General features: G+C 38.4%; 1 protein-coding gene across 6 annotated transcripts in view; it reads right to left on the bottom strand.

Annotated features, from left to right (window-relative positions):
• LOC148040932 (uncharacterized) overlaps positions 1-23,080 on the bottom strand; it is a 69,328-nt gene extending 46,248 nt beyond the window's left edge. The window contains exons 1-5 of one of the 6 annotated variants that reach the window (XR_015690324.1): positions 21,526-23,080; positions 21,149-21,292; positions 19,436-20,151; positions 9,482-9,649; positions 4,426-5,374 (exon numbers count right to left, since the gene is read on the bottom strand). Coding sequence is in view for 1 of the 6 variants with exons in the window: in XM_087674709.1 (XP_087530835.1) it covers positions 19,509-20,151; positions 21,149-21,292; positions 21,526-22,670 (1,932 nt within the window). In the remaining 5 variants the exon portion in view is untranslated. Of the gene's footprint in view, positions 1-4,425; positions 5,375-9,481; positions 9,650-11,083; positions 11,268-13,949; positions 14,620-18,079; positions 20,152-21,148; positions 21,293-21,525 lie in introns of those variants that run through there. The other 5 variants (XR_015690325.1, XR_015690330.1, XR_015690326.1 and 2 more) reach the window with 5 other exon arrangements.
• Positions 23,081-26,251: the final 3,171 nt, after the last annotated feature.

Genomic DNA, 26,251 nt, shown 5'->3' with positions numbered 1-26,251 from the left:
TTGACCAAAAGCTAGAATATAAAAAATCCCAAAATATCTTAAGAGAAACTTCCAAATTTTTCATTTTCCTTGTTCTCGATTTAAAAATCAATTACTTTATATCTACTAATCATTTTGCATTGAAAATGAAGCACCACACTCTCGTAATTAACTCCTTTTTTAATATAAAATTTGGTTGAGAAAGACTTCTTGAATGAGGAGAGAGAAGGAATATGAGCATATATTTGTAGATAATATAAAAAAGGAAAAACAAGATTGTAAAAGTGGAGAGAGAAGAGGATTATTTTACTATTCTTATCTCCTCTTTTCCTTGTTTTAAGGAGGAGAGAGGGGGGACTAAAAGGCCCATTTGTGAGTTCATTTTTTTCCTAATGGCAATCCTAGATGATGGTGGAGATAACTAAGACACTCCATACACTCTAGATGTTAGTTTTTGCCTTGTAACCCTAGGTGGATAGTGGAGAGACCCAAGAAACTCCATGCATTCTAGATGTTTGCTTTGTTTTAGAAAGTCCTAAATGGTGGAGAGAACCAAGGAACTCCATACATCACACAAAAAAACTAAGTCTATACCATAATAAAATATTAATATGAAAGTATCTCAATGTATGTACATGTGACTTAGTGTGAACCTACTAGAAAAGAAGAGGTGGTGCATTCCAAACTTGAATTTCAAAAGTGACTAATCCTCAAAGTGAGAGGCTAATCATAGATGATTATGCTTAATGGTAGGCACCAGAAAGTGACTTGCAATGAAAAGAGAATCAAAGCACATGCTTAAGCAAGTCATTTTTTGAATGACTAGTGGAAAGATCCACTTTTGTAAAGACATCATTTTCCACACTACTATTGCTTTATTGTCTTTGTCTAACTTTCTAAGGCTTTGAGAAAAACCATTGTAACATTTCTCTCTCACAATCAATGTGATAGATGGGAAGGAGGAAATGTAGGAGAGAATATAGGAAAGAAAAACGATATGGGTTAATGAAGAAAAATAGCTATCTAATAATGATGGAATATCTCTCTTACACACTCAATGTGGTATGTGAGATGAAAGAGGAGAGAGTAAGTGAAGAGGGTTAGAGTAGGTAAGTAGCTGGAGATCATTAGGGAGGAATATTAGTGCCTAATAACAATGTTATGGTGAACTAAGTGTGCAGGATCGAGCTCCAAGGATGTTGCCCGCTCTAATTACCATGTTGGATTTTTTCTCAATCATGTTCATGAGCTTGAGAGCTTGGCCATGAAGGATGGTACATTAACAATGTTGCCCACTCTGGTACCATGTTGGACTTTTTCTCAATCATGTTCATGAGCTTGAGAGCTTGGCCATAAAGGGTGGTACATCAAGGTGCTCATTTTGTGTGTGTGTGTGTGTGGGTGGATGGGTGAGAATGTGTGTAGATGAAATGATAGAATAGGATGGACACAAGCTAGATGGAAAATAGAATCGTATTCCTTTTTATCGAGAGACGTAGTCAAAATGTGGGAAAGAGCCTCTTATATAGGCATAAGTTTCGTTCCTTACATCATTGGTGACTTCATAATCACATGGGTTCCAACTCACACATCACATGGGTCTTAAATATATGCCTCATGGGGTTAAGTACATCTCCCCTTTTCTCCACCAAATAGGAGAGGATTCCTATGAGCCTAGTTGAAAAGCCATATTTCAATATCAAGAAATTGTTCATAACTCTTAATTGGAGGTTCTATTTCTAGGAAAACTTTTCCCAGTAATCAATATTCGCATTTTCCTTATTTATAAGAACACAAGGAACCAATTCTAGTATTGAAGAGACAAAACTTGAAATGGGTAACCAAGAACCTAGAAAATATCAACTCTAGGGATGATCTTCCCATTCCTCCAACCTAGACCTTGAACATTCGAATTTGAGACAATAATAAGAGGATTTATGCTAGTCTAGCGTAATACCTAAATAAATAAATAAATCCATAATCTTCATACGACAATAACTAACTTTTCCTTAAAAGCAGGAAGGAGCAAAAAGTCATCAACCATATCTCCTAAACTAGATGTCCAAACCCAACTAAAAAAGTTCTTATATGCAAGGAACATAAGAAGCTATGTATAGTAAGTGCAATTAATAACTTCAAGGGGGTAATCACTATATCATAAGTTTACCTAAGAAATCCCCTCACAACTTGCCATTAAACCCCTTAGACTACATCTTGAGATTAGTATTTCAAAACATATACAAGCATTGGGTGCAAGCTTAAAGGGATACATAATCCCATAGAATCTTATCAAAGGCCTTTTCATGAATCAAGTTGAACCAATACTTTCTCTCAAGTAGGGTGAAATGACACTTGGATATAGCGAGAACCACAATAAAGAATAAATTCGACCTTAAAGGTGATTGGGATGAATAAGTGAACCCACCAAAGGCTTGATCCTTTCTAGAACCATTTTAGTTAGTAGTTTGTAAAACATGCCTATGAGGGATATTGACATCCACTAGCGGATAGAGGTACATATTAACTACCAAAGAAAGACCTTGAGCATTCATTTTTTATATCCTTGGGAAGAAAATATCTAGAGTAGAGAAGTTGCACACAATAAGATACCATCCTCCAAACCCCCTAACAAGGCCCAATGAATTTCTTGGAAGTACCATCTAAACTTAGATATGGCACCTTGGAAAATTAATTTTCTTCGTTATCTTTCAATACAAGAGAATGTATTTTCTAAACCAAGCTTTGACATAATGGACACTTGGAATGAAAACATTTTATGCATTCTCATGTTCATGATGACAATAAGACACATCATTCCAATAGTTTAAACTCAAATCCTATTTAGGAAATATTTCACATTACAAATGAAGAGGGTTGGCATCTAAAGGCCTAGTGGATTATAGATTTCTTTGATATATACTAAACATCTAGACATCCCCATGAATGGCCTATGCAACGACACACGAAAATGGTGCAAATAGGAACAAACAAATCTTCCCCATCAAAGTAGGACATACAAAGTGTCAAAAACACTAGCATAAAAACTTAGCAAAAAAAGGCTCTTCCTAAGATATGTTCCAAAGGACACAAGCTTCATTCTAAATTTCATTTCACAATCACGTGATAGGAAATAACTTTCCAAGAATGGTAGCAATATGAGGCATTAAAGAACAAGGGATAGAGGAAAGATCTTTACATTCAATCTGCACTAGACACCAATCCAAGCAACTTCCATGTGGCATGCTATACTAAGTTGGTACCCTAAAATAATGCACCATTATTAGGCATTTTTAAGCAAGTTCAAGATATGTAGTCTTGACAACTTCACTACAATTACACCCTCTCTATAACATGTGTTCAGAAATCCTATTAAAAACCCATTAGTCATGGTTTTTTCTCCCCTCTTTGCATCTTAACACTTCCTTTTTGTAGAGAACTTTCCTTGAAGGAGAAATGGAGGCTTTGAATAGTGCTCAACATCACCTTGAACTATCCCCAACCCAGAGATTGTAGAAGTCCATTCAGGGAAACATGAAATTCTCTAAGAGACATGGAGCTGCCAAGGCTAGTACTAGAAGAAGGGACTTTATGGATTGCAAGGCTAATTTGTTGAATGTTCTTAATATTTCTCCTACTAATGGCTATCTTGTCTCATTCTAGCAAGGAAGTGAGGATTTCATTAAAATGCAAGAGAAGTTTTGAACTAGCGCTTGCATGATCCAATTAAGAGTGAAGTGGAATGTAGAGGGGGATGTGCCACATCACTATTCTTCTAATCACTAAGGATCAAGTGACAGAAAGAGTGCATCACCATCAATCAAGATGAAAATGGAAACATGCTTTTTGATAACTTCTCAATTGCTAGATGTTTCATCAAGCATCTTGTTGCTATGGTCAATATTGGGCTTGAATTCATAGTTGATCATAGAGTCAAACTGGGATATTTCTTTGCCTCATGCACTTGTTCAGTCCCTCTTGAAACATGCCACTTGATGCCACAATGCTTAACCACAAAGTAATTGCATTTCATCATTCCGAAAATGAGAAGTGTCAAGACTCCTAGCAAAGATGGGCTTCTAACCGAATTCTTCAATGCAACCTGGAAAACTTGTGGCAAGGTTATATGTGACTTCATGAGTGGGTAAGAGCCTCACGTATCATGGTCAAATTTGCCAATGAGGTCATGAATAAAATACACTTTTTCACTATTCAACCCTATTTTAGATAACACCTTTACGTGTAAGGAAGTAAAGTAGAAAACCCTTACATATTTTTTGAGCGACCCCCTCAAAACCTCATTCTTACACTTTTCTCGTGATCATCATCATCATCATCTATTTTGTCTTAAATACAGTCTTCTTGTTGATGCACTTTCATCATTTTGCTAGAGTTGGATGTGCTAAGATTACTCAGGAAAGCATGTATTGCTGATTAAAGCAATAATAGTAATAATAATAATAATAATAATAACAATGGTAACCATTTCCTTCCAAAACAGCTTGCAGCTTACAAACTCTTTGGTTCTGAACACAGACACTAGGCTGCATCGGCTCGAAGCCAAAGGATAATGGCTTGACGCTGAACATGCAGAGCACCGCCGCTTGCATTACCTCTGCTATCTTAGCAGAGGCGCCTGTTATACCACCATATCAGCTTCTAGCTTGCCATCACGATCGGTGCATCAAGATATCTTTGCAGCACGACTTTTAATTGTTGCAGCCTTCGGACGCCTAACTAATATATCCTCCTGCATGTCTTCCACTTCCTGTACTACTACTGTAGCATTCGTAGGCAAGATATCCAGAGTACTGAATCTACTGGTTAGACCTGCATGGCGCATTGACCCGCCTCATGATAGGCGCCCAATTCATCTGATCTCGCCTCTTCATGATCAGGGTTCCTCTCTGTTGTTATTACTGCGTGTATGCGTACGTGTCTGGATTGCCTTAAACGCCGGATGTGTCTGCTTTTACGAAGATAAAACCGTGGGATGGGCAGAGCCTTCAGCTGCTCTATTAACCTCTGTCGGTGAATTATTGTTATTGCGTCACCAGCTCAAGCTTTGCCTTCAGGCTTGCACTGCTGGCGCGCTTAAATAAGACGTACTCTTGATTGGCTCCTGAACCTCCACGTTACTAGCAGCACTCATGGAGGTAGTCTTCAATCTGCAGCTTTAATAATGCATTCCTCTTCTTGATTTGCTGTTTCATCAGACAGCCCTTAACATACAACACCGATGCGCCACATGTGATGGTTCCCTTCATAAGAAGATAAGAGGGATAAAAACTGGATCCTCGCTCTTTGCTTTTCCCCACCCTTTCACTCCTTCGACGCAGTTACTATTTCTAGCTCGAAATTCCTGCAAGCCTTGTTCTCATGGTGGCTTCATGATCCACTACAAGGGTTGAAGGGTGTACAAGAACACATTGTGACGTCCGAAATTCATGAGAAATTTTATAGGTGCCACTTAATGCGTTAGAATAAAATCTTAATTATTGTAAGGGAAAAGTTTATTTTAATTATTGTTGTTGTCCAAGCAACAAAAAATCTATCGCCGCTATTGTCGCATAAAGGACAAGAAAGACTGGCAGTAGTATTGTTAAAAACATATTTATCAATATGTTGCCTTGCAAGTTTATAGTGTTCTCGAGTATATAGACAAGAAATGATTTTGTATTGATTGAATATAGGGGCTTACACTGCTTACTTGTATTTAAGGGGTGCCCAAACCCTTGACCACTATCGACTAGACAACTTGTTGAACAAGTGGTCCCATTACAAGATCCAAGTTATTGACCAAGTGAAACTATCATTGCTTTCTGCATCATGCATCATACAAGGTGCATCATTGCTCATGAGAATGAAACCCATGACCTTGGGTTTAAGGCTCCATTTCAATACCACTTAAGCTAATGTTCCTTGGCTATTCTTGAGCATTTGTAGCATGGGATTTAAAACATGTACACCACATGGGTGTAGAGGTTACGAGCTTCGCTCTACTTGTTTAAGCTCATGACTATGTGCATTCAATTCCTAGCTCCCATTTGGGTTGTCCTTATCTATTGAAAGGGGAAAAAACACATTTTTTATTTTAAAAAGAGTAGAGCATGTAGTTTGAACAAGCACTGCATTAGTTTCAAAATATGGAAGTAATAATCAACATGTAAGTATGAATAAAATAGAAAAAACTAATAAAAGTATATTGAACGAAAAAGGAGATGTACAAGAGTATTCAATATCAGACCTTTAATGTAAAAGTAATAATCTCTAATCTCTAATCTCTATTATATATATATTAACAAAAGGTTCTAGGAAGCTGCCACATGACATACATATAGCCCCGAAACCTCTTCTCTTTTGGGCTACCATATGTGGTGTGCATGGAGTTTAGTATAAACAACAATGCAGCAAAATCTTTCATGTCTTTATGTCGCAACGTTGTGATTTTTCCAATACTACAGCTTTTCTATGACCTAATGCATGATCACACAACACCGAAATAGCATGTGAGAGTGGGTGCAAGCACTATAGGGGAGGGTAGAGAAGATGGAAAGAAAGGCTACAAGGCTAGTAGGTCACACAAGGACATGGTAGAGTTTTGGCTAGAGGAGAGGAGGCACATTGAACCTATTGGTCTTTCCAGGGCCAATCTCTGGTAAGCAATTGCTATGCCTACTAGGGAAGGACATGTTAGAGAGATGCACAATTTGTACGAACTACCTCACCACATGGTAGGCTACCAGGCCAAGTCCTTGCTCTTGACTAGGAGCATGCTATTATGAACAATGACTAGCATGTTGTGAACAGTGCCACATCAGATGTCAAGCAATTCCTGACTTGACGTTCTTCCATGATTGTGCATCCTCTTGCATTTGGGTGGTTGGAATATGATGTCCTCTAGGATATCGGCATGTGAGAGTCCAAAACACCATTCTTAGTTGCCAGAACCTCATCAACCCTACTTACCCTAAGTTTCTTGAGCATCAGCTTCAAGGATCCCATTGGATCTATGTGTGGCACAAGGTCTACAACCCACATGCCAAAATGTTTGCATGTCCAATCTTTGGTGCAAAGCGCTAGCATGGTGGTACTATTTAATGTTTGGAAAAATGACCAAAAATTCACCAAAACCCACAATTTAAAGAGATATGAAAATCTTAGCAAATTTTGATAGTTTCCTAAAAAACAACTAGCTATTGCAATGTACACATGATTTAAAGAATACTCTCTATTACTATTTGTCTTTGGCTCAATAGGGACATGATGTGCCTATGTCTTGTTTTTTCGGTGCAACCAACAAAATAGCATACACTACTATTTGTACACCATATAACAGATTTTGAGGCTATGAATAAACTTGTGCATGCGTGTTGGTAACTATGGACTTGAAAGTCTTATATGGATGAAAATGTATAAGGGCCCCTATCAAGGGCATTAATCTTGCCCCTTGCAAGCTCCTCATACAACTTTGTAGAAAAGAACCCACACATTTGGATCATTAACCTTCACTCTTGCCCTTGTGCCCTCATGACATCTAGAGACCACTTTTCCTAGATAAATTAAGATCTTCTATTTGAGAATCTAGCACTTCCACATGGTCAAACAATCAATGTTGGTTGGCATGAGTAGCACGTATGGAGCCATGGTAGGCCCCATACAAACAGTTATAGTCCTATGCCAAGATTGTGAATTTAGCATTAACACTATGGCTCTTGCAAATGTTCCCAATGTTGGGTAGTAATGTTTGAAGTGATAGATTATCCCATGTTTGATGTAACAAAAAATCATATGAATTTCCATTTGGTCCATTGGGTTGTGTAGACCATGACCTTCGAAGAAATTTTGGCATTGTAGCAAGAAATGTTCATTGCATTACCCTTCCAAAACCTATAAATTGTCACACTTAACCAAATGTGCCACTCCAAAATCACCCTTCAAAATGAAATTATACATGAAATTCCTAAGAGTGATTAAGCTAATCCCTAAACACCGAGGTGAACTATGCAGAATTTCCACAAGAAAAGTGGTCATGATTTTTTCATAGTCCAACTAGTTCGTAGAATGTAGGCATAGTCCATTAAGTCATTAGATGTAATGTGAATCTTCCCAAATGGGACTCTATGGCTTATAGCCAATCATCAAAGTCAATCCCTATTAGTCATATTAGCATAATGCTTTGAAACATTAGCCGCAAAAATTTCCCAAAAGGAGCAATACTAATAGGGCCAAGGGGCTAGCAAGGATCTCTAAATGACATAATCCTACATATGTAAGGAGGAGCTCCAAATACTATTGCTAAATTATATACACCTAAATATATAAGGAGAAGCTTCAAATACTATTGCACACATTCTCCCGATATGGCACACACTAACAAAATAGAGATAATTCTCTCTTCCCAATATTATGAGTTTGTCTCCCCCAACAATTTTATCAAAGTGGGATGATCTTTCTCACAAATTAAGACTATTTCTAACCTTCATGAGCATCTTGATAGAATCCACTAAAATTAACTTCTCCTTTCATTTGTTTTGCCATCATAATCCCTATGTTTAGTATCATTTGTTTTAACAATCATGATAAATTGCTATTTCCAACTCTCATATCATGTTTTTGAGAAGAAACAATTCTTGTAGAGTTCAACTTTTTTCCTTCTTCATGTCTTTAGATTGGTTAGAATGTCACAATATTGATAGAATTTGATAAGGAACTTGATTTGTGCTTCAACTCAGGAAGATTGCAAACCTGTAGTTAATGCATCACATCTTATGCTAAAAGTTAAAATATCCTTAGTTAAGTGCCCTCCTATTGATAACCAAGCACCATCTTACTTTTACATGATGACAGCTACTTGATTAGGCAATTACATGTCCCTTTTGTATATAGTATGCTAACCTTGTCTCTTTTGTGTGCCAAATATAGCCTATGTGAAATACTATACTATCAATTGGTAAGGCTCCAATCATTCATGCATGCATACCCTCCCCGTTAAGAAACTTATGGTTTTTTTTCAAAGTTGCTTTGTGCTTCAACTCAGGAAGAAGGCAAACCTCTGGCTAATGCATCATATCTTATGCTAAAGGTTAAAACATCCTTAGTTAGGTACCTTCTTATTGATAATCAAGCACCATCTGACTTTTACATGATGAGAGCTACTTGATTAGGCAATTACATCCCCTTTTTTTTGTATAGCAAGCTAACCTTGTCTCTTTTGTGTGCCAAATATGATGAGAGCTACTTGATTAGGCAATTACATCCCCTTTTTTTTGTATAGCAAGCTAACCTTGTCTCTTTTGTGTGCCAAATATAGCCTATGTGAAATACTATGTTATCACTTGGTAAAGTTGTAATCATCAATGCATTCATACGCTCCTCCTTAAGAAACTTATGGTTTGTTTTCAAAGTTGAACAAAAACCCTCTTCTATAAGTTTAGTCCTATAAATTCTCCTAAATTTTATCAATTTAAACACCCTATTTGGTGAAGTCAAATAATATACTTACATTTTTGGAGATGTACCACTTGAGCATATGACAATATATACTTGTGAGAAAATGTAATTCATGATGGTAGCTCAAAAACTTAGGCCACCAGTTGCAGTGATCTTGAACCATAAAATGTGTCTCTAGAAATAGTAATCCTTTTAAATGATAAATAAAGATGTAACCACCCTGCAAGAAAAATGGTACTAGTACCTTTAATATGAAAACTAATGACTAGCATCTCAAGAGAAACTTATCCATTTTTCTTTACTAACTTAGAATGGAGTAATTGAAGACAAAGCCACATGACTCCTACACAAATCAGAGAACAATACACCCATCACATATCTAGTGTTTCACTTGGGACCTACAAGTTATTCACTCCTGGAATCTAACTACATCTCTTGGAAGGTTAAATTTGGGGAGGGGTAGTAGTTAATCAAACTCAAATAAGCATACTTTCTCCTTAGAACATAGGTCCCCATCTTATCACTCAACTTGTTCTATTGAACCCTTATGCCAATCATGCAATTTTAAGCCAATTCCACCACACATGGGTACACCAATCTTTATGTGTTTGTATGAAAAAAGTAAAAAACGAGCTTAGAAAACCAAGACACATTGAGATCAAACTTGCAAAATTGGGTTCTTCATTGAGGGATTCATTCTTAACTTCAATATGCCAATTATAAAACTAACATATAAAGTCTCAACACTAGTTATATTTAATAAATATGTTTATAGCAAAGAGATGACTTTATGACAAGAATCTCTAACTTGCTATGGAACATGCTCTTATGTTATTTAGAACATAAACATCAATTAGGTTCTTCAATAAGTAAATCTCATGAAATTTAAAGTAATAAGAGTGTATCGAAGGGTGTTTCTTAATCCACCTTACATGTCCAATCCTATTGAATAGTATATTGAACCAAATTAAATGGACTTAGATGTGTAATCAATAGTCAATTAGCACTTTTTTTTACTATCTTAATTTGTTCATGGTGTAGAATAAGATATGTATGTAACTTCAAATGTTAGCATGCACATTGTTGTTGTGATCCCATCCTCTTCTTGCCTCTATTTTAAAGTGATATGAGTGTGTGAGTTAGCAAAACTTGTTTAAACTATAGTGGTCATTAGGATCAAGGGAAGAACTTTGCATATGGTGTTGATTGCAAGCTCTTTTAAATTCCCAGTACCTATTCATGCTAAGTACTTATGCTTGTAATCAACTTCCACTTCTGATTGAAAAAGTGATTTGGTTTATAGCTAATGAAATCAAAGTCTACACATAATCAAGTGATTTTTTTCATAAGTGAACTTCAATTTCCTTCATTAGAGGAAATTCTTGATACATATATATATTAGTTCCCCATTTGAGAGCAAGTATCCACATAAAACCATAGTTAAATATTACCATGGCATTTGATCATTATAGTTTATTAGCAAGTTATACTCTAGTTTGATATAAAGCTAGATATTAGTTGATTTGATAGTTGAAAAACTAGCATGAGGAAGTAATTTTTTGAAGAATTAACACATAATAAGAGAATCTCTTGCATATTCGAACATACAAAAATCCATATAAGCTTGTTATTTTCACATTCATGCTTAGGCACATACCTTGACCACCTTAGATATAGAAGGGTCCCCTCATGCACATATCCTCATCATAAGATCTATCCCTTTCTTTCACATGTATATGGGGCCTCATCATTTTATTGTTAGTTCCCATGCACATGGGGATGCTAGAGTGACGTGTGGTAGAGGGTATCCACAATGTGCATGATGTGGACACATGATCCTAACATGTTGATTGAGGAGGGTATTACACCACAACCATTGCATTAACCTAACTTTATATGAATCAAGCAAAAAAAAAGATTGTAATGAAATAAATGTTTGAGCCAACCAAAATTATTAAATAAATTCCCAATGAAAAGAAAAACCATTCAAGCCAATTAAATAATCAATTTACATTCAAACAATCCCATTGAAAATGGTAGACAAAGAGATTAACAAAATTCCAAGAAGTTAAAAAATTAAAACTGAGGGAAATTTGAGCTAATGCCACATGCTAATAAGCCAAGAAGAAATGAGTTCTCATGTGTATATCTCTTGAATTTAACTACTCTCCTTTAAAAGAACCTACAAGTAGACTCCAAAACTAATTTACTAAAGAGATGATGTTGGCTTCCCATTTGGACTCATATGAGATGTAGTAGACTCAACAACTACTATACTCAAGAGATGATGTTGGGTTATCATTTTGACTCATATGAGATGTACTTTTGTCTATCAAAAGCATCCTAAATAATACACAAGTATTGCATGCTTTTTATCATCTCCCTTCCTCTCTCATATTCTCTCATGGCTCTTCTCATCTATTATCCTAGCCACTTTCTTCAAAATGCAATTAAAAACCCTACAAAAGCCTTTTGGCATTGTTATTCAAAAGCTCATACCACAAAAGATTCCCTTGCTAGCACAAATTTCGCCAATCAATCAAGCCATACAATGGCTTTTTTCCTACATGTGATGAGTTGGTTCAAGCTATCAATTATGCATCGTATGGTAGGCTATCCTCTAATGAAGTTTGAGCCCTTGAAATGAAACACAAGGTTAACAATATTTCCTCAATTGAGTGGTGATCTGTTAATTGGAAAGCTTGAGATTCCATACTAAAAGGAAGGTTTCAAACCCTAGGTAACTTTTTCATATGCTATATTATGATCTCTGATGAAATGGTGATTCAAAATGATCTTTGAGATGCTATTCAGTTCATAAACCAAAAAAAAATTATTTGAAAGTCCAATTCCTTGTGAGAATGGTCATTACATTATATCCTGAGCAACTTTAAATGAGACCAAGATTCAATCTGAAGCCTTATATGAGTCAATTCATGTTAGCATTAACCAAGGATGCATGCAAAAGTTGTGGTATTATGAAATAATCTATGTAATATATCAATTACATGCATAGAAGCCATTGAGCCAAAACAATGCATCTCTGAAAAGCTATATAAAGATCATAAGGGTCAAGACAAAGAAAAAACAATATGCATGCATATCAATCATCATAGCTTATGCCTAGTATAAAAGTGCTTATGAAGAACAAGAATTGAAGTATGGAGTTTGAGCAAAAGTGAGCCAAGAGGAAGAGACAAGAAGGACCCAAGGGCCAAGATATAAGATTCAAAAGACCAATGAGTCAAAGAAACTCTAGGTCACATGTTTGGAATTCAAATAGCAGAAAGACTTAGTTACTTTCATCTACAAGGGCTTTAATGATTTACCTATTAAGCAAGAGGCAAACTTTAAAGCAAAGATACATGAAGGCTTTGTTGACTAATACATAACATATGAAATATCTTGTTCCAATGTATTTGAGAAAAATTAGAAATTAAAACATGATAGGTGGTTAAATCTACTTTGCTTGGTTGTGGCAAAACACTCACAAACAAAGTGCACAAATATATAAATTTCTTGATCATTGGTATAAAGATTGTGCCAAGTTTAAGTAACATGAAAGCTAAAATTGGTGGAAAAAGAGATATCAAGGACTCTCTTTTTTCAACATCCTATTTAGAATGCTTGAATACTACATAAGTACAACATTTCTTGATGGAAAGATGCTAGATGATATGATCAAAGCACTCATCTCAAAGTTATGCTTAAATTGTTGCCCCAAAGGTAATGGGCTAGAAATTGGCACTTGGCCTCACAATTATCATAAGGTTGTGCACTCAAGTCTCAATGGGTGCATCACTTGGTTGGACACCAATGCCCACATAATGTAGTTTTGTATGTCTAGGCTCTTTCCTAGTTGATCACTTGATGGTTCTCCTCCTTTCGCAAGGTCATCGAGGAGGGTATCAATGTGATCAAGCTTTGTTGTTTGATTGGCTTACAAGCTATTCATTCAAAGCATAAGAAAAATGCTAGTGTGGCTCTTGCTCACCTTCTTGGGTAATATTTGGAGGGAAGGCACCGCCCTTGTGGACGTGTGTGTGTGTGTGTGTGTGTGTGCACGCGCGTGCGTGCGTGCGAGCGATTTTAGGAAAAGAAAAGTTATGGTTAAATTGTTGAATGCCATTTTAGCAATGCCTTTTGCAATGAAGGTCAAGGACTTTTGAAGGTTTACAAGCAAGGAAGGCACTATTTGAGTGCCTTGACTCCAATTGATTGGGCGTAAGTGGAAGCAAAACTTATCAAGCCTTAAGAATGCTTTGATTTAGCAAGAAATCATGTAATCTTATTTGATTTCTTCCCAATTGGATCAATGGCCCATTTTATGTGAATCATAATATCTTGAATGATTTATTTTTGGCTCATTAGTGAATAAGGTAGGGCTGATCCTTCTTTTTGTTTTCAATGCCCACATTTTCTTAGGAAGGCTACAAAATTCATACTAATGATAGGCTTTTGCATACAACTCTTTTCTTATGCTAGCACCTACCACAAAGTAAAATTATGGAGATTTTTTATGAAATTATGGAGGGTACAAAAGAGAGCCATAATAAGAATGTATAGAAGGAAGATGATTGATTTATAGTTGAGAAAGTACATGAATTTATAGCTTTTTGAGCTTGAGATTCTCACTTCTCTTTGCTTTTGGGATACATTGCATAAATTTTTATGTGATCTATTTAGCTACCACCTTATCCATCCACTCATAGACCTTATTCATATACCTACATATATAATATGCTAACAACCCCCCCTTGATGTGTGGTCGGTCGTCTATTTCCACTCTCATCATGGATGTGATTATAAATTAAGATTGTCCCCCTAAGTCTCCTATTATACTCATAAGTATGTGGTGTGACTAAAATCAGATGTAAGTAAATGGCATTGCATTGAATAGGAGTTTGTACCCTTGGCTACATCATTGGTGCTAACATTGGACATTACAATTGTGGGATTGTCAATCTAGAATAGGTGTCCATTGGATGGAGATACATCATTGGGTTCATTTGATTTAGATAGATCATGATTTATAGCGGCTTTCTTGCATTGTTTACTTGATTGGAATAGCATTCTCTCTCAAAATGACCAAAGTGTCTACTGGTTGTACATCAATGTTTGCCTTTGTTTTTCCAATTCTTTTCATCATGATTAGTGAATCCACATTGATTGCCTTTTAGGCTTGAATTTCTTGTAGTAATGAAGACATTATCATGAGTACTTGCTAGGTTTAATCTCTCTCTCTCTCTCTCTCTCTCTCTCTCTCTCTCTCTCTCTCTCTCTCTCTCTCTCTCTCTCTCTCTCTCTCTCTCTCTCTCTCTCTCTCTCTCTCTCTCTCTCTCTCTCTCTCTCTCTCTCTCTCTAGTAAGGATGCCCCAATATTGTGCAGCTTTAAATCATCCATATTAGATCATGTTTCAACTAAATTCTAATAGCCATCAACATCACAACTTGCTAATAAAATAGCTTTGGCCTCATCATCATCAAGTGTTATTTTTAGGATATTAGCCAATTTTTGTTTAATACTCTTCTACTTGTTCAAGTGACTTGTGAGATCTTCTTTTGGTTTAAAATTCAAAGTTAAAAAGTTGCATTATAAGTTTCATCTTAGAGTGCTTGGATTTGGAGCTGAAAACTTTGTTGAGCTCCTCCCATGCTAACTTTTCAATTAGAATACCATCAATGTGATGTATGCATTCATCACCCAAGCCTATTGCTATGTACCCCAACACTTTCTTATTGCTTACTTCATATTCTTCTCCTAGGCTTGTTGTTGTGTATCTCCCAATGATGATGCCCAATAAGCTCTTTTGCATAAGAAGATACATAATTTTGGATTGCCAAGTGTGGAATCCGAACCCCATAAATTTATCAACTACATCTTAAGTTGACATTATACTCTATGGTAGTGTCTAACTCCAATCACAATATCGGATTTTCCAGAGACTAGATACGCATGAATAAGAATTAATTTTTAGATGAACCAATTTCATATCATTGTAGTGTGAACATAACTTACAAAATGCAAACTGGTTAGCTAATATGAAAACATGTTAAAAGGTCAACTAGTTTAGTGAATGGATGTGTGAACAAGGGCTTTAGGCTAACTAGTTTAAGGACATAATGTGAAAATGACTTCATTAATAACCTTAGTGACAAGAGAAGCCCTATCTCTTTTAGCAATAGCCAGCCATTTTGCAAATGGCACTAATTTTGTTAGGCCTTCTACATGCCCCAAACCGATCAATTTTTTGTATAATGTCCTTGATGAGCAAAGCTTATGAAGATTGTTGAGCACTTGAGCAATGATGAAGCATGATTGACCTCTTCTTTATCTTATCTATCTCTATCAGAAGTTTTCCCCTACTTGACTTCACAAGCTGGCCCCTAGGTTCTGATGGACTCATGCCCTAAGCTTGACTCAAGCACACCCCTTAAGCTGCCCCCTTAAGGGCGTGTGCTTGTTGCAATTAGCCCCCTTGCTTCAAGAACCATAAATGCTTTGAGCAAAAAGCTAAATAAAGAGATGATTAAACAGAAACAATATACCTTGAGAAAATGCTTAAATGTTGAACTTGAGCTTCTTTGACCTCATAAGCGGCTATGGATGCCCCATCCTCATAGGCCTCAAGGATGTGGCTCTAATACCACATGATGAAATTATGGAGGGTATGGGAGAGAGGCTTTTATAATAAGAATGTATGCAAGCAAGATGATGATCTATGGTTGAGCAAGTATGTCTCGAGGAAGTTACTATATGTATATCCTCTACATCACATGCATTCAAGGCATATTTATAAATATCCTATCTATGATTTTTTTCTGAATAAAACATAACCCTTTTTTATTCAATCTATAAATAACCCCTTTATATTACACCCTTCAGTATGTAAACAAATATATACAATTTGTATTTTAAAATTACCTTATTTTGAATCCACGTGATGCACACATATTTATGAGTAACTTACCCGAGAAGTACGTGAAGGTATAGTTTTTCTAGCTTGAGACACTCACTTCTCTTTGCTTATGGGATACATTGCATACATTTTCATGTGACCTATTCAGCTACCACCTCATCCATCCTTATCCATGCACTCTCATAAACCTTATTCATATGCCTATGCATCAAATATGCTAACATAGTAATGAGGTTTTCCATGATAGCTATCTAGAAAATTATCTTCCTTAAATATTGTTGATAAATCTATTATATGGAGTTTGCTCTTTTTCCAAATTAGATATGTGTGTGACCTATATAGTATCTTTAGGTTCCTCACTATTAATGAAGCTAGACAATACATCCAATGTTGTAAGTTTGAACCTCCCTAGAGTCATTTCATACATATGTAAACCTATGATGTGGGTTCAAAAGAATGACAATTTTTAATGCCTTGTTTATACCCTTTTTTTATACATGTAGAAGGGTGCCATCTAAAGGGGTTATCCCGCAATTGAGTAGAAAAGAGATGTGTCTAATTTATGGAAGCATCATAGATAATGGTATTTTTAAATATGCCTTAAATGCACAAGATACACAGTGTTTACATCTAGTGAATCCATGAGGTTTGAGGTTTGAATGCATGTAAAGGAATAGTGCAAGATAGGCTCATTTCGAGTTTCTCAATAGAAGATATTAATAAGATGGTTGGCTTGCATAGGGTTCACATAGTTAAGGGTACACATCTATCAAGATTCTAATGGTCAAGAATTCTTGTTCTTATGGACAAGTCTAATATTTGGAGGGCAAGCATCATTGTAGTTTTAAAAAAATTCTACTCGCTAATTGACATGAGATTATTCCTTTGGAATGTGATAAAATCAAAGTTGGAAAAATTAAATGGTTTCAAGAATGGAATTAGCCAATTATATGACATGGTCAAAGTGTCACCTCCATACACATTTTGGAATTGTTAAGAATCTAGTTCGAGATGGATGATCTTAATATCTTCTCATGTTTACAACATATTAGGGAGTCTTCACATTCGAAACAAATGAATTAGAAGATATGCCACATATTTTGATGTATATGCATTACATTATGTTGTAAGTAATGAATCTTTTGAAAAAGTAGGAATCCTACAGAAACCTTTCTAGCAAACCTTGATGAAATTCTAGCAATCCTTCTCTTTAGAAGTCTTAAATGATCCTACTTAGTTTTCACTTGTGAAGAATTAACCATTTCGTGAATGTGAGCTACTAACATGCACCTCTACTTCAAAGCTAGGAATGTGTTAGACAAAACCCTCAATATTTGTCACTCCAAAGGAAATGGCATTAGGACTATTTCTTTTGGTAGTTAGAGGTGAATCCTACACAAGTTTTTCAATAGTAAACCTTGATTAAAGCATTTTAAGCCTTCTCTCAATGAGTCTACTCAATTTTCAAAGCCCTAATATTGATTTTATGAATAAATAACGAGTTGGTGAATATGAGCCACATTGAAATCACCCTAGTTCAATGCTATGAAAATTATTAGATAAAGCCCTTAACATTTGTCACTCCAAATTAGAATATTTTTTAAAGTAATATTTGCTCATCCAATTAAATATCTTCATAGGTTTTTCATGCTACATCATTTGAACTTCCAAAAACTTATGAGCAATTTCTAATTATTCTTATAGGCTAACTTGGGTTGAGGCCAAATGACAACTATGGTGGCTTTTTTCTTTGGCTAAGTCTATAAGTGTAGTCCAAATCATGCTATTATAGCCTACCTAAGTCATCCTAATTGTATATGGTATTTAGAGTCCTTTATAACATGTTTATATTTTAATTCTAATACACTAGCTTGGTTTTTAATAGAAGAAGTAACTAGGTTTAGGGGGCACTTGAGGTTGCTAATAAAATCACTATTCCATAGAACTAATCCCATGAACCATGAACTAGGATAAGGGGGCACTTGAGGTTGCTAATAAAATCACTATTCCATAGAACTAATCCCATGAACCATGAACTAGGATAAGGGGGCACTTGAGGTTGCTAATAAAATCACTATTCCATAGAACTAATCCCATGAACCTAAACTAATGAAGCCCATAAGCAAATCCAAGCAAAGTAGCTACATTTTTTGAATTCAAATGCATCAATACGCTCTTGGAAAACAATATCCACTTGATCCAACACTTGATATTCATCTCACCCATCACCTAACACATTGTACGAGAGATTAAATTCAAAGCCTTTGTATATAGCTTTTTAATCCGTTCCAAATCGTCCTAATGGTTCCATACAACCCCAAAAGGCATTATTAGCAGCTCCCACTTTGAATTGCACCCATAATACGTTCTACAAGTGGGTATCTAAGGAGTTTCCTTTTGGCAATGAGAACCCCTATTGGTGAAGAGTCTCAATCAATGTCCTTCAGATAAAGGTCTAATTTACTTTGTTTCTCTAAATGGAATACGAAATTTTGCCAATTCTGTATTTGCAAGTTTCCACCACCCTTCTTCCTAGATGAAAAACATTGTTCCCCTAAGTAACTACCCAAGGGAAGGGCAGGGCAAGAAAAGCCTTGAACTATCACACAAGGATTGTTATCTAGTTGGGTTTTCTAGCAACATCTTTACTGGTCGAAATAAGGGAACGCGTCTACACCTATATAGTTTTGAAGAGATTTCGAACGCCCTTAATATTACGAGTCTCCCTCATAAGATGAAGTGGCTCAAGGATGATGAGACCCTTTTTCTTTTTTCAGACACAGGTGAATTAAGATTCTTGGTTACACTGGTTGGGAACTCGATATCCACTTGCCTGTGGTGGGATGAAGTATACTATGCAGTGCCATCTCTCTCTCTCTCTCTCTCTCTCTCTCTCTCTCTCTCTCTCTCTCTCTCTCTCTCTCTCTCTCTCTCTCTCTCTCTCTCTCTCTCTCTCTCATGCAATTTAAACTCAATTTAGCAAAAATGTGTGTACATAGATATAAAATATCAAGTAGACATCAGACTGCATGTTCGTAGGATACCACAATCATGTTTGTGCTCAGTTATACAGGATCGGCGGTTACCTGCGTCATGGCTAAGCATGTAACTGATCTTGATAACTCCATGCACTAATTCAGCCAACCGCCGGAAGCAGCCTCATGGCGCAGACGATGTCGATGGTGGAGGTTGACGCGATGCAGAAGGCAGCATATCATCGAGCAAGCCCTTGTCGACGGGTGGATCAGGAGCTGATGGGAAGGCAGCTGGTCTTATGTGAGACGGCGGTCCGGTACTACTGAGAGGTGGTGGATTGATATTGAAGTTATGAGGATTAGGAGGACGGATGGCATGTAGTAAGCGAGGATTATGGATATGATCAGAAGGATTAGGAGGTGATGGCCGGGCATGATGACGTGTGGTCAACAGTGGGGCACGTTGACCGGTCAGCAGTGGGGCTTGTTGACTGGTAGACTGTGTTGAGAGATGTTGCAGGTGGGGCTGGCTTAGGGTGAGGTTAGCGGGGCCGAGAGGGTTAAGCTGGGCAGCACTGATTAGGGGCTGCTGCATGCTGCTCATGAGACGTGAGGTGGCAAAGGGGTTGTGTTCTGCAAAGAGCAAGCTGCTGGGAAGAGAGGGATGGGGGTCCATCAGAGAGGATGCCCCTGATGACCTGAGAAGGGCAGGGCTATGGTGGGTGTGCTGCCCCTCGTATGTTGTCACCACCAATGAAGGATCCTCGCAGCACCGCTCCACCCTCTTCTTCACTGTGCACTTGCTATTCGTACACCTGTAGTAGCTCCTGCATATTTCAGCTCCCATTATAAGCTCTCCCGCCTATTTATCAATCAAGACTTAACGAAACCTAATTGGCTTCAGAAATCAAGGTTCAAAAACACAAACATGAGCTTCACGATTTGATAGATTCACAATTAAACTAACCATAGGCTTAATCATCGCATAGTTTTCAAATTATTAGCCATACGCTTAAATTAAATAATCTCATGGTTACAGGCCTAGGCTTAGCTAGCTAAATTACTTGTCGAGTGGTCCAAACATCTGCCTCGCATGATAATTGAGAACTAGGCCCAAGATATTCTGCCTGTGGCAGCTCAATCATCTTAACTAGAAAAAGGGAGTCTGGTCTGCCTTTCCCTAGAAGTCATGTGTCAAATGCATGCTGGAATCATGGCCGTCAAATGAGTGTGTGTGACTCGCGTGTATGGCCACATCAACGCGCACAATCATACATACGACATCCCCAATATTGGCTCTGTACGTGCATGATTGATATACATACATACATAATATATTGCTGCTAACTAAAAAAGAGTTGCGAAAATATACAATAATTGGATTGTAGTATCAGGGTTGGAATCTGTAGACTGTATCTGCGTGGACTCCTAGGAAATCCACGACATGAATCATTGGACCTCGGTTCAAGTACGAATTGATGAGCACAAATTGATGAGAAGAGGGGCATTACTGTTTATGAGAATAATTTGTTTGCTAAGCTTAGGATGACGATGATAGCGTCCTCTAATTGATGAGATGAGAAGAGGGGCATACTGTTTATGAGAATAATCTGTTTGTTAAGCTTAGGATGACGATAAAAGCATCCTCTGATTGATGAGAAGAGGGGCATACTGTTTATCAGAGTAATTCGTTTGTTAAGCTTGGATGACGATGTTAGCGTCCTCTAATTGATAAGAAGAGGGACAGACTGTCAATCAGTAGATAATCTTATTTGTTCAGTTCAGGATGACGATGATAATTTGGTATGAGATGGTGTGAATTACCTTGGATGGGGGCTGTTCTTGACTGCTTTCTGGCCATACTTCCTCCATCTGTATCCGTCTTCCAGATGCTCCACCTCACTCTTCGTCACAAGAGCCACCCGTGGCTCCCTTATTCTCTTCTGCCCTTTCTTCCTGGGCTTTGCACTGTAACACATTCATGACGAGTAGCTTGCTTACCAGGTGATGATGCTGGATTACGTAATACGGTACAGAAATAATTGGCATCAATTATCAGGAATAGGGACGATCATCACCACCGACATCACAACATTTCTACAGACAGCTGTACCTTAGCCTTACTGCTGCCTCTGGTAAATCCGCAGCTACGAATAACAAGAGAATGTAACACAAGGAATTAGGGTTTGGCAGGTGCTTACGGCTTTTTCATAGCTGCAGCCTTCTGGGGATCTGCGCCTTCCTCGCCGTGAGGCTTCTTATCCATGGATTCGTCATGATCCACGCTTAATGTAGCGCCGCCGCCATGGCTCTCTTGCAGTGCCTCGATAGTACTAGTAAGCGAGGTCGAAAGGCCGGAAGCAGCAGGTGCGAGCTGCTCCTGATTAAACTCATCAGAAGAGGAGGCCGACATAGAGTCGTCCTCGACGAGGATACCAGCTTCCGCGAGGGGAGAATCGTGAGACGAAGGCCCGGATGGCGGCGCTGCGCCAGCCTGCAAGCGATGGTGATGATGATCGGAGCTGGGAGCCGCCGCAGGATCAATGGCGGCGGGGGCCGTATGGGAACTAGCCGCGCCGGAGAAGAAGGCCAGGCCGGCCGCGGACTGATGATCGGACTGGCTGTTGGTGCTGGTGCTGGTGCCACTGCCGGTGGCTGACGTTGATGACGATCGAAGAAGCAGAAACTCGGATTCGAACTCGGGCGCGTCCAAATCCGGGAGCGCAGGCGTGAAGAGGCTCGATTTGGAGGCGGGCAGGTACGTGTCGCCCGCGGCCATGGCCGGCGGCAGCCACGCCTGATGATCGGCGAACAGCATAAGCGGCGAGCCATGGTCATGATACAGCAGCCGGCTCATCGACTGCTGCTGCTGCTGCTGATGATGATGATGATGATGATGCTCATAATCATCGCCATAGGCGCGCATCATTATACTAGAATTACTGCTTCCAAAACCCTGATCCTCCATAGCTGCCTGAGCTGCTGCTGCCGCGCCTGCTTGAGGATAGACACTATCGTACTGCGGCCAGATTAGGGGTGGCGTGCTTGCCATCATTGTTCGATGATACTGATGCTGATGATGAGTAGTATATTGAGGATTAGTATTGTCGTATTCCTGATCAGTGGTCCTATTCAAGCCCTCCGTGATGGGGCTGTCGCGTGTACTACCATGGCGATGACTACTTCTACTGCTGTACTGCGAATCAGAAGCAGTCAATGGCGCGTCGTCGTCTCCTGCTCGGTCCTCATGCGCGACGACTGATTCGTCTGCTTTGCTCGGTCTGATCGCGTCCACTCTCCTTAGATAATTTGACACGGCCCGCCCTTCTAGCTGCTCATCTGCCATAACCAGCAGCTGTGCCGTATATCTAGGTCTACATAAGATCACCCTCCGCTGCGCCTCTGCTTTTATAAACCCGCATGCGATGCAGAGTCATACGGTGAGATGATCTAATCGTTGACGCCCTCCTTCTCATCGTCTCATCTGTGCTATTATCGACTCCGTAAAGATATGTCTGTGTATAGCCCCCCCCCTTCCCGCCTTTTGTCTGATCAATTTCCTGTTGCGCAGAGATGGCGGTGATGGACGAGTGCGTGTGTGATCGACGTTGTGTCTGGATGTGTGAGGGAACCGACAGACAGGAAGAATATGTGAGGGGTATACAGAAGCGATAGAAGAGAAAGAGAGAGAAGAAAAGCTAGTAGCGAGGTACAGTGAGCGTGCAAAGCAGAAGATGGGCGGGACACGAGCAGCAGGGAGAAGGAAAGGAAAAGGAAGACGACTGTTGTGATGTGGGGGGGGGGGGGGAGAGAGAGAGAGAGAGAGAGAGAGAAGACGGTGATGGAGGAGAAGAACTAGAAAATAACAGCAGCAGCGTGAGAGAGACGTCTCTCTCTCTCTCTCTCTCTCGCTCTACCTCTCGACCGTGTTAATCTTCTGTTTAGGGCCTGTTCACGCTAAATGGTTTCTTGCTAGGACTCCACTCTCAGCTATTGGTACAATTGACATCCGATTCATTTTTCACAACACAATTGCTAATTTGCCAATCAAATCGGAGCAACCATTCCTACGCAGCTATTGGTACAATTGACATCCGATTCATTTCGCACAACACAATTGCTAATTTGCCAATCAAATCGGAGCAACCATTCCTACGCAGCTATTGGTACAATTGACATCCGATTCATTTCGAACAACACAATTGCTAATTTGCCAATCAAATCGAAGCAACCATTCCTACGCAGCTATTGGTACAATTGACATCCGATTCATTTCTCACAACACAATTGCTAATTTCCCAATCAAATCGGAGCAACCATTCCTACGCAGCTATTGGTACAATTGACATCCGATTCATTTCTCACAACACAATTGCTAATTTGCCAATCAAATCGGAGCAACCATTCCTACGCACACACTTGACATGCCCATTACAAGCTTGTCAGAAGTATAATTGTGTAGGTGTGTGGAACCATCACACCTACAACTTGAATCCCTCAATCGATGGCTTTGCAACATCTTATTATCCTTCAAGATGTCTAATCTTGAAGGTAGTGTGGAACTCATCGGGCCTACAACTCAAATCCCTCACTAGATGGCTTTGCAACATCTTATTATCCTTCAAGATGTCTAATCTTGAAGGTGTGCGAGAACTCATTAGGCCTACAACTCGAATCCCTCAGTCGATGGCTTTGCAACATCTTATTATCCTTCAATTAGATGTCTAATCTTTCAGCACAAACAACTTTAAGTGTATGCTGAATTAATAAACCTTCAACAATACATCATGCACACTTTTTAGAAAATGTGACCAAGAACCAATTTCAAACTTATGCCAACAAACAAGCAATGAAATTAATCTAGGCCTAACATCCAACATAAAAAACGCATCAACCTGTCATTTCATATGCACTTATTAGGACCCTCACTAATGTATGTCCCTTTACCACATGCTTGTAAAAACACTACTACTCAATTTTATGATGTTTTAGGTACAAATCAAGCCTATTTGCTAATATTGTATACTAAGTGTAGAATATGTTTATCACATAAAAACATGTTGCTAGTTTATTGCTAAACCAAAACATATCTTGGCTTACCAAGAGTAGAGAACCTGATTTAACTTCAAAATTGTTTTGTCTAATGTAACGCTAAAGCTAAGAATAAATCTATATGATCAATTTTAATTAGCAAAGTGAGTGTGGTTGAAAATAGGTATCCTTGTTTTGCTTTCAATGACAAAAACGCTTCTTAAGTATGGAGGAGTATCACAAGTGGGTAGGGTCATAGGCAATGCTAGTGGATGTACATAGTTATCAGTCTAGGCTAGGATTAAGGTAGTCTTGAGTGTCTAGTGGATGTACATAGTTATTGGTCTAGGCTAGGACTAAGCTAGGTTTAAGGGAGTCTTGAGTGACCAGTGCCATTACTTATGGAAAACCTACGTAAACCATGTTGTTATCTAAATCCATTAACTTATAAGCCACTAATCCAATCTTCAACACCTTAGGGATCATAGTTCAAGGCTCTTTTTATTAGTAAATTGTGGGTCATTTATGGGGCCTACGAGAACTAATATCGAACATTGAGTTAGGACTAGTCGGAGACTAATAGTGGCATTGAACAGTTATAGTAGAATGAGTTGTTTTAGCCACACATTAATGAAGGGAGCATCACTTTCATTTTAGTAACGTATATGAATGTTGTCATATTGCCCCACAAACATTGAGCTAGGACTAGTCGGAGACTAATAGTGGCATTGAGCAGTTGTAGTAGAATGAGCTGTTTTAGCCACACATTAATGAAGGGAGCATCACTTTCATTTTAGTAACATACATGAATGTTGTCATATTGCCCCACGAACATTGAGTTAGGACTAGTCGGAGACTAATAGTGGCATTGAATAGTTATAGTAGAATGAGCTATTTTAGCCACACATTAATGAAGGGAGCATCACTTTCATTTTAGTAACATATATGAATGTTGTCATATTGGCCCACGAACATTGAGTTAGGACTAGTCGGAGACTAATAGTGGTATTGAACAGTTATAGTAGAATGAGTTGTTTTAGCCACAGATTAATGAAGGGAGCATCACTTTCATTTTAGTAACATATATGAATGTTGTCATATTGCCCCATGAATGTCAAAATCGACACCTAATATAATTACTTTATGGTACCTTATGGAGTAGGAGCAATAATTTGATGGATTGTTTGTATGACTTGGCTACACCCAATCTACATGGTACCTTAAGCGTTGGAACTCTAATTTGAGGATGAATTGTTCCTCCAAATAGACTCCAAATAATTTAAACTGATCATTTTTTTGTCCAAAAATATAGTCCTACCCTCTCTAGGTTGGCTTGTGTAGGTTGTATAATGTTGTCCTTCCTCAGAACAAACCATTCAACATAGTGAGGAGGCCCCATGATGGGGGACTGCTCATGACCATGTGAGGCCATTTGATGCATGAGATGGAGGCAACATGGTGCACCGTAACACGATTATCCCCATTACGCTGAGATGTGGATTCTATCGCCAAAAGATAATGAAGAATGGGCTGCAACAAAAGGTACCTTGTAATAAGTGGGCTATACTGGAGCAATCATGTGTAACATGGTGCATGAAAGCGTGCCAAGGAAAGGTGCATGTGCATGGGCTCTAACAGGTAATGAGTCGGTTCCTATGTTTGACGGTGTGAAAGGGGCGGGCGTTTAAAAAATCTGGGAAATCAAAATTTTGAAAAAGGGAGTCGCCATTTTGTAATTCCGCTTTTTGGTGAGAGAAAAGATACGGCGCCTTTTCAACAATCGGGCCATCCATTTCCCAGTCAAACTCTCTCTCTCTCTCTCTCTCTCTCTCGCTCGCTCGCTGGCTCTCTGAGTCGGGTCGGTAGGTACCGCCGTTGTATTATGGATCCCCGTTC

This window comes from Lygodium microphyllum, chromosome 1 (assembly GCF_053477565.2).
Source record: "Lygodium microphyllum isolate KBCC chromosome 1, Lygodium_microphyllum_v1.1.10, whole genome shotgun sequence".
Classification (NCBI taxonomy): Eukaryota; Viridiplantae; Streptophyta; class Polypodiopsida; order Schizaeales; family Lygodiaceae; genus Lygodium; species Lygodium microphyllum.
This window is presented reverse-complemented; position numbering and strand designations above follow the sequence as displayed.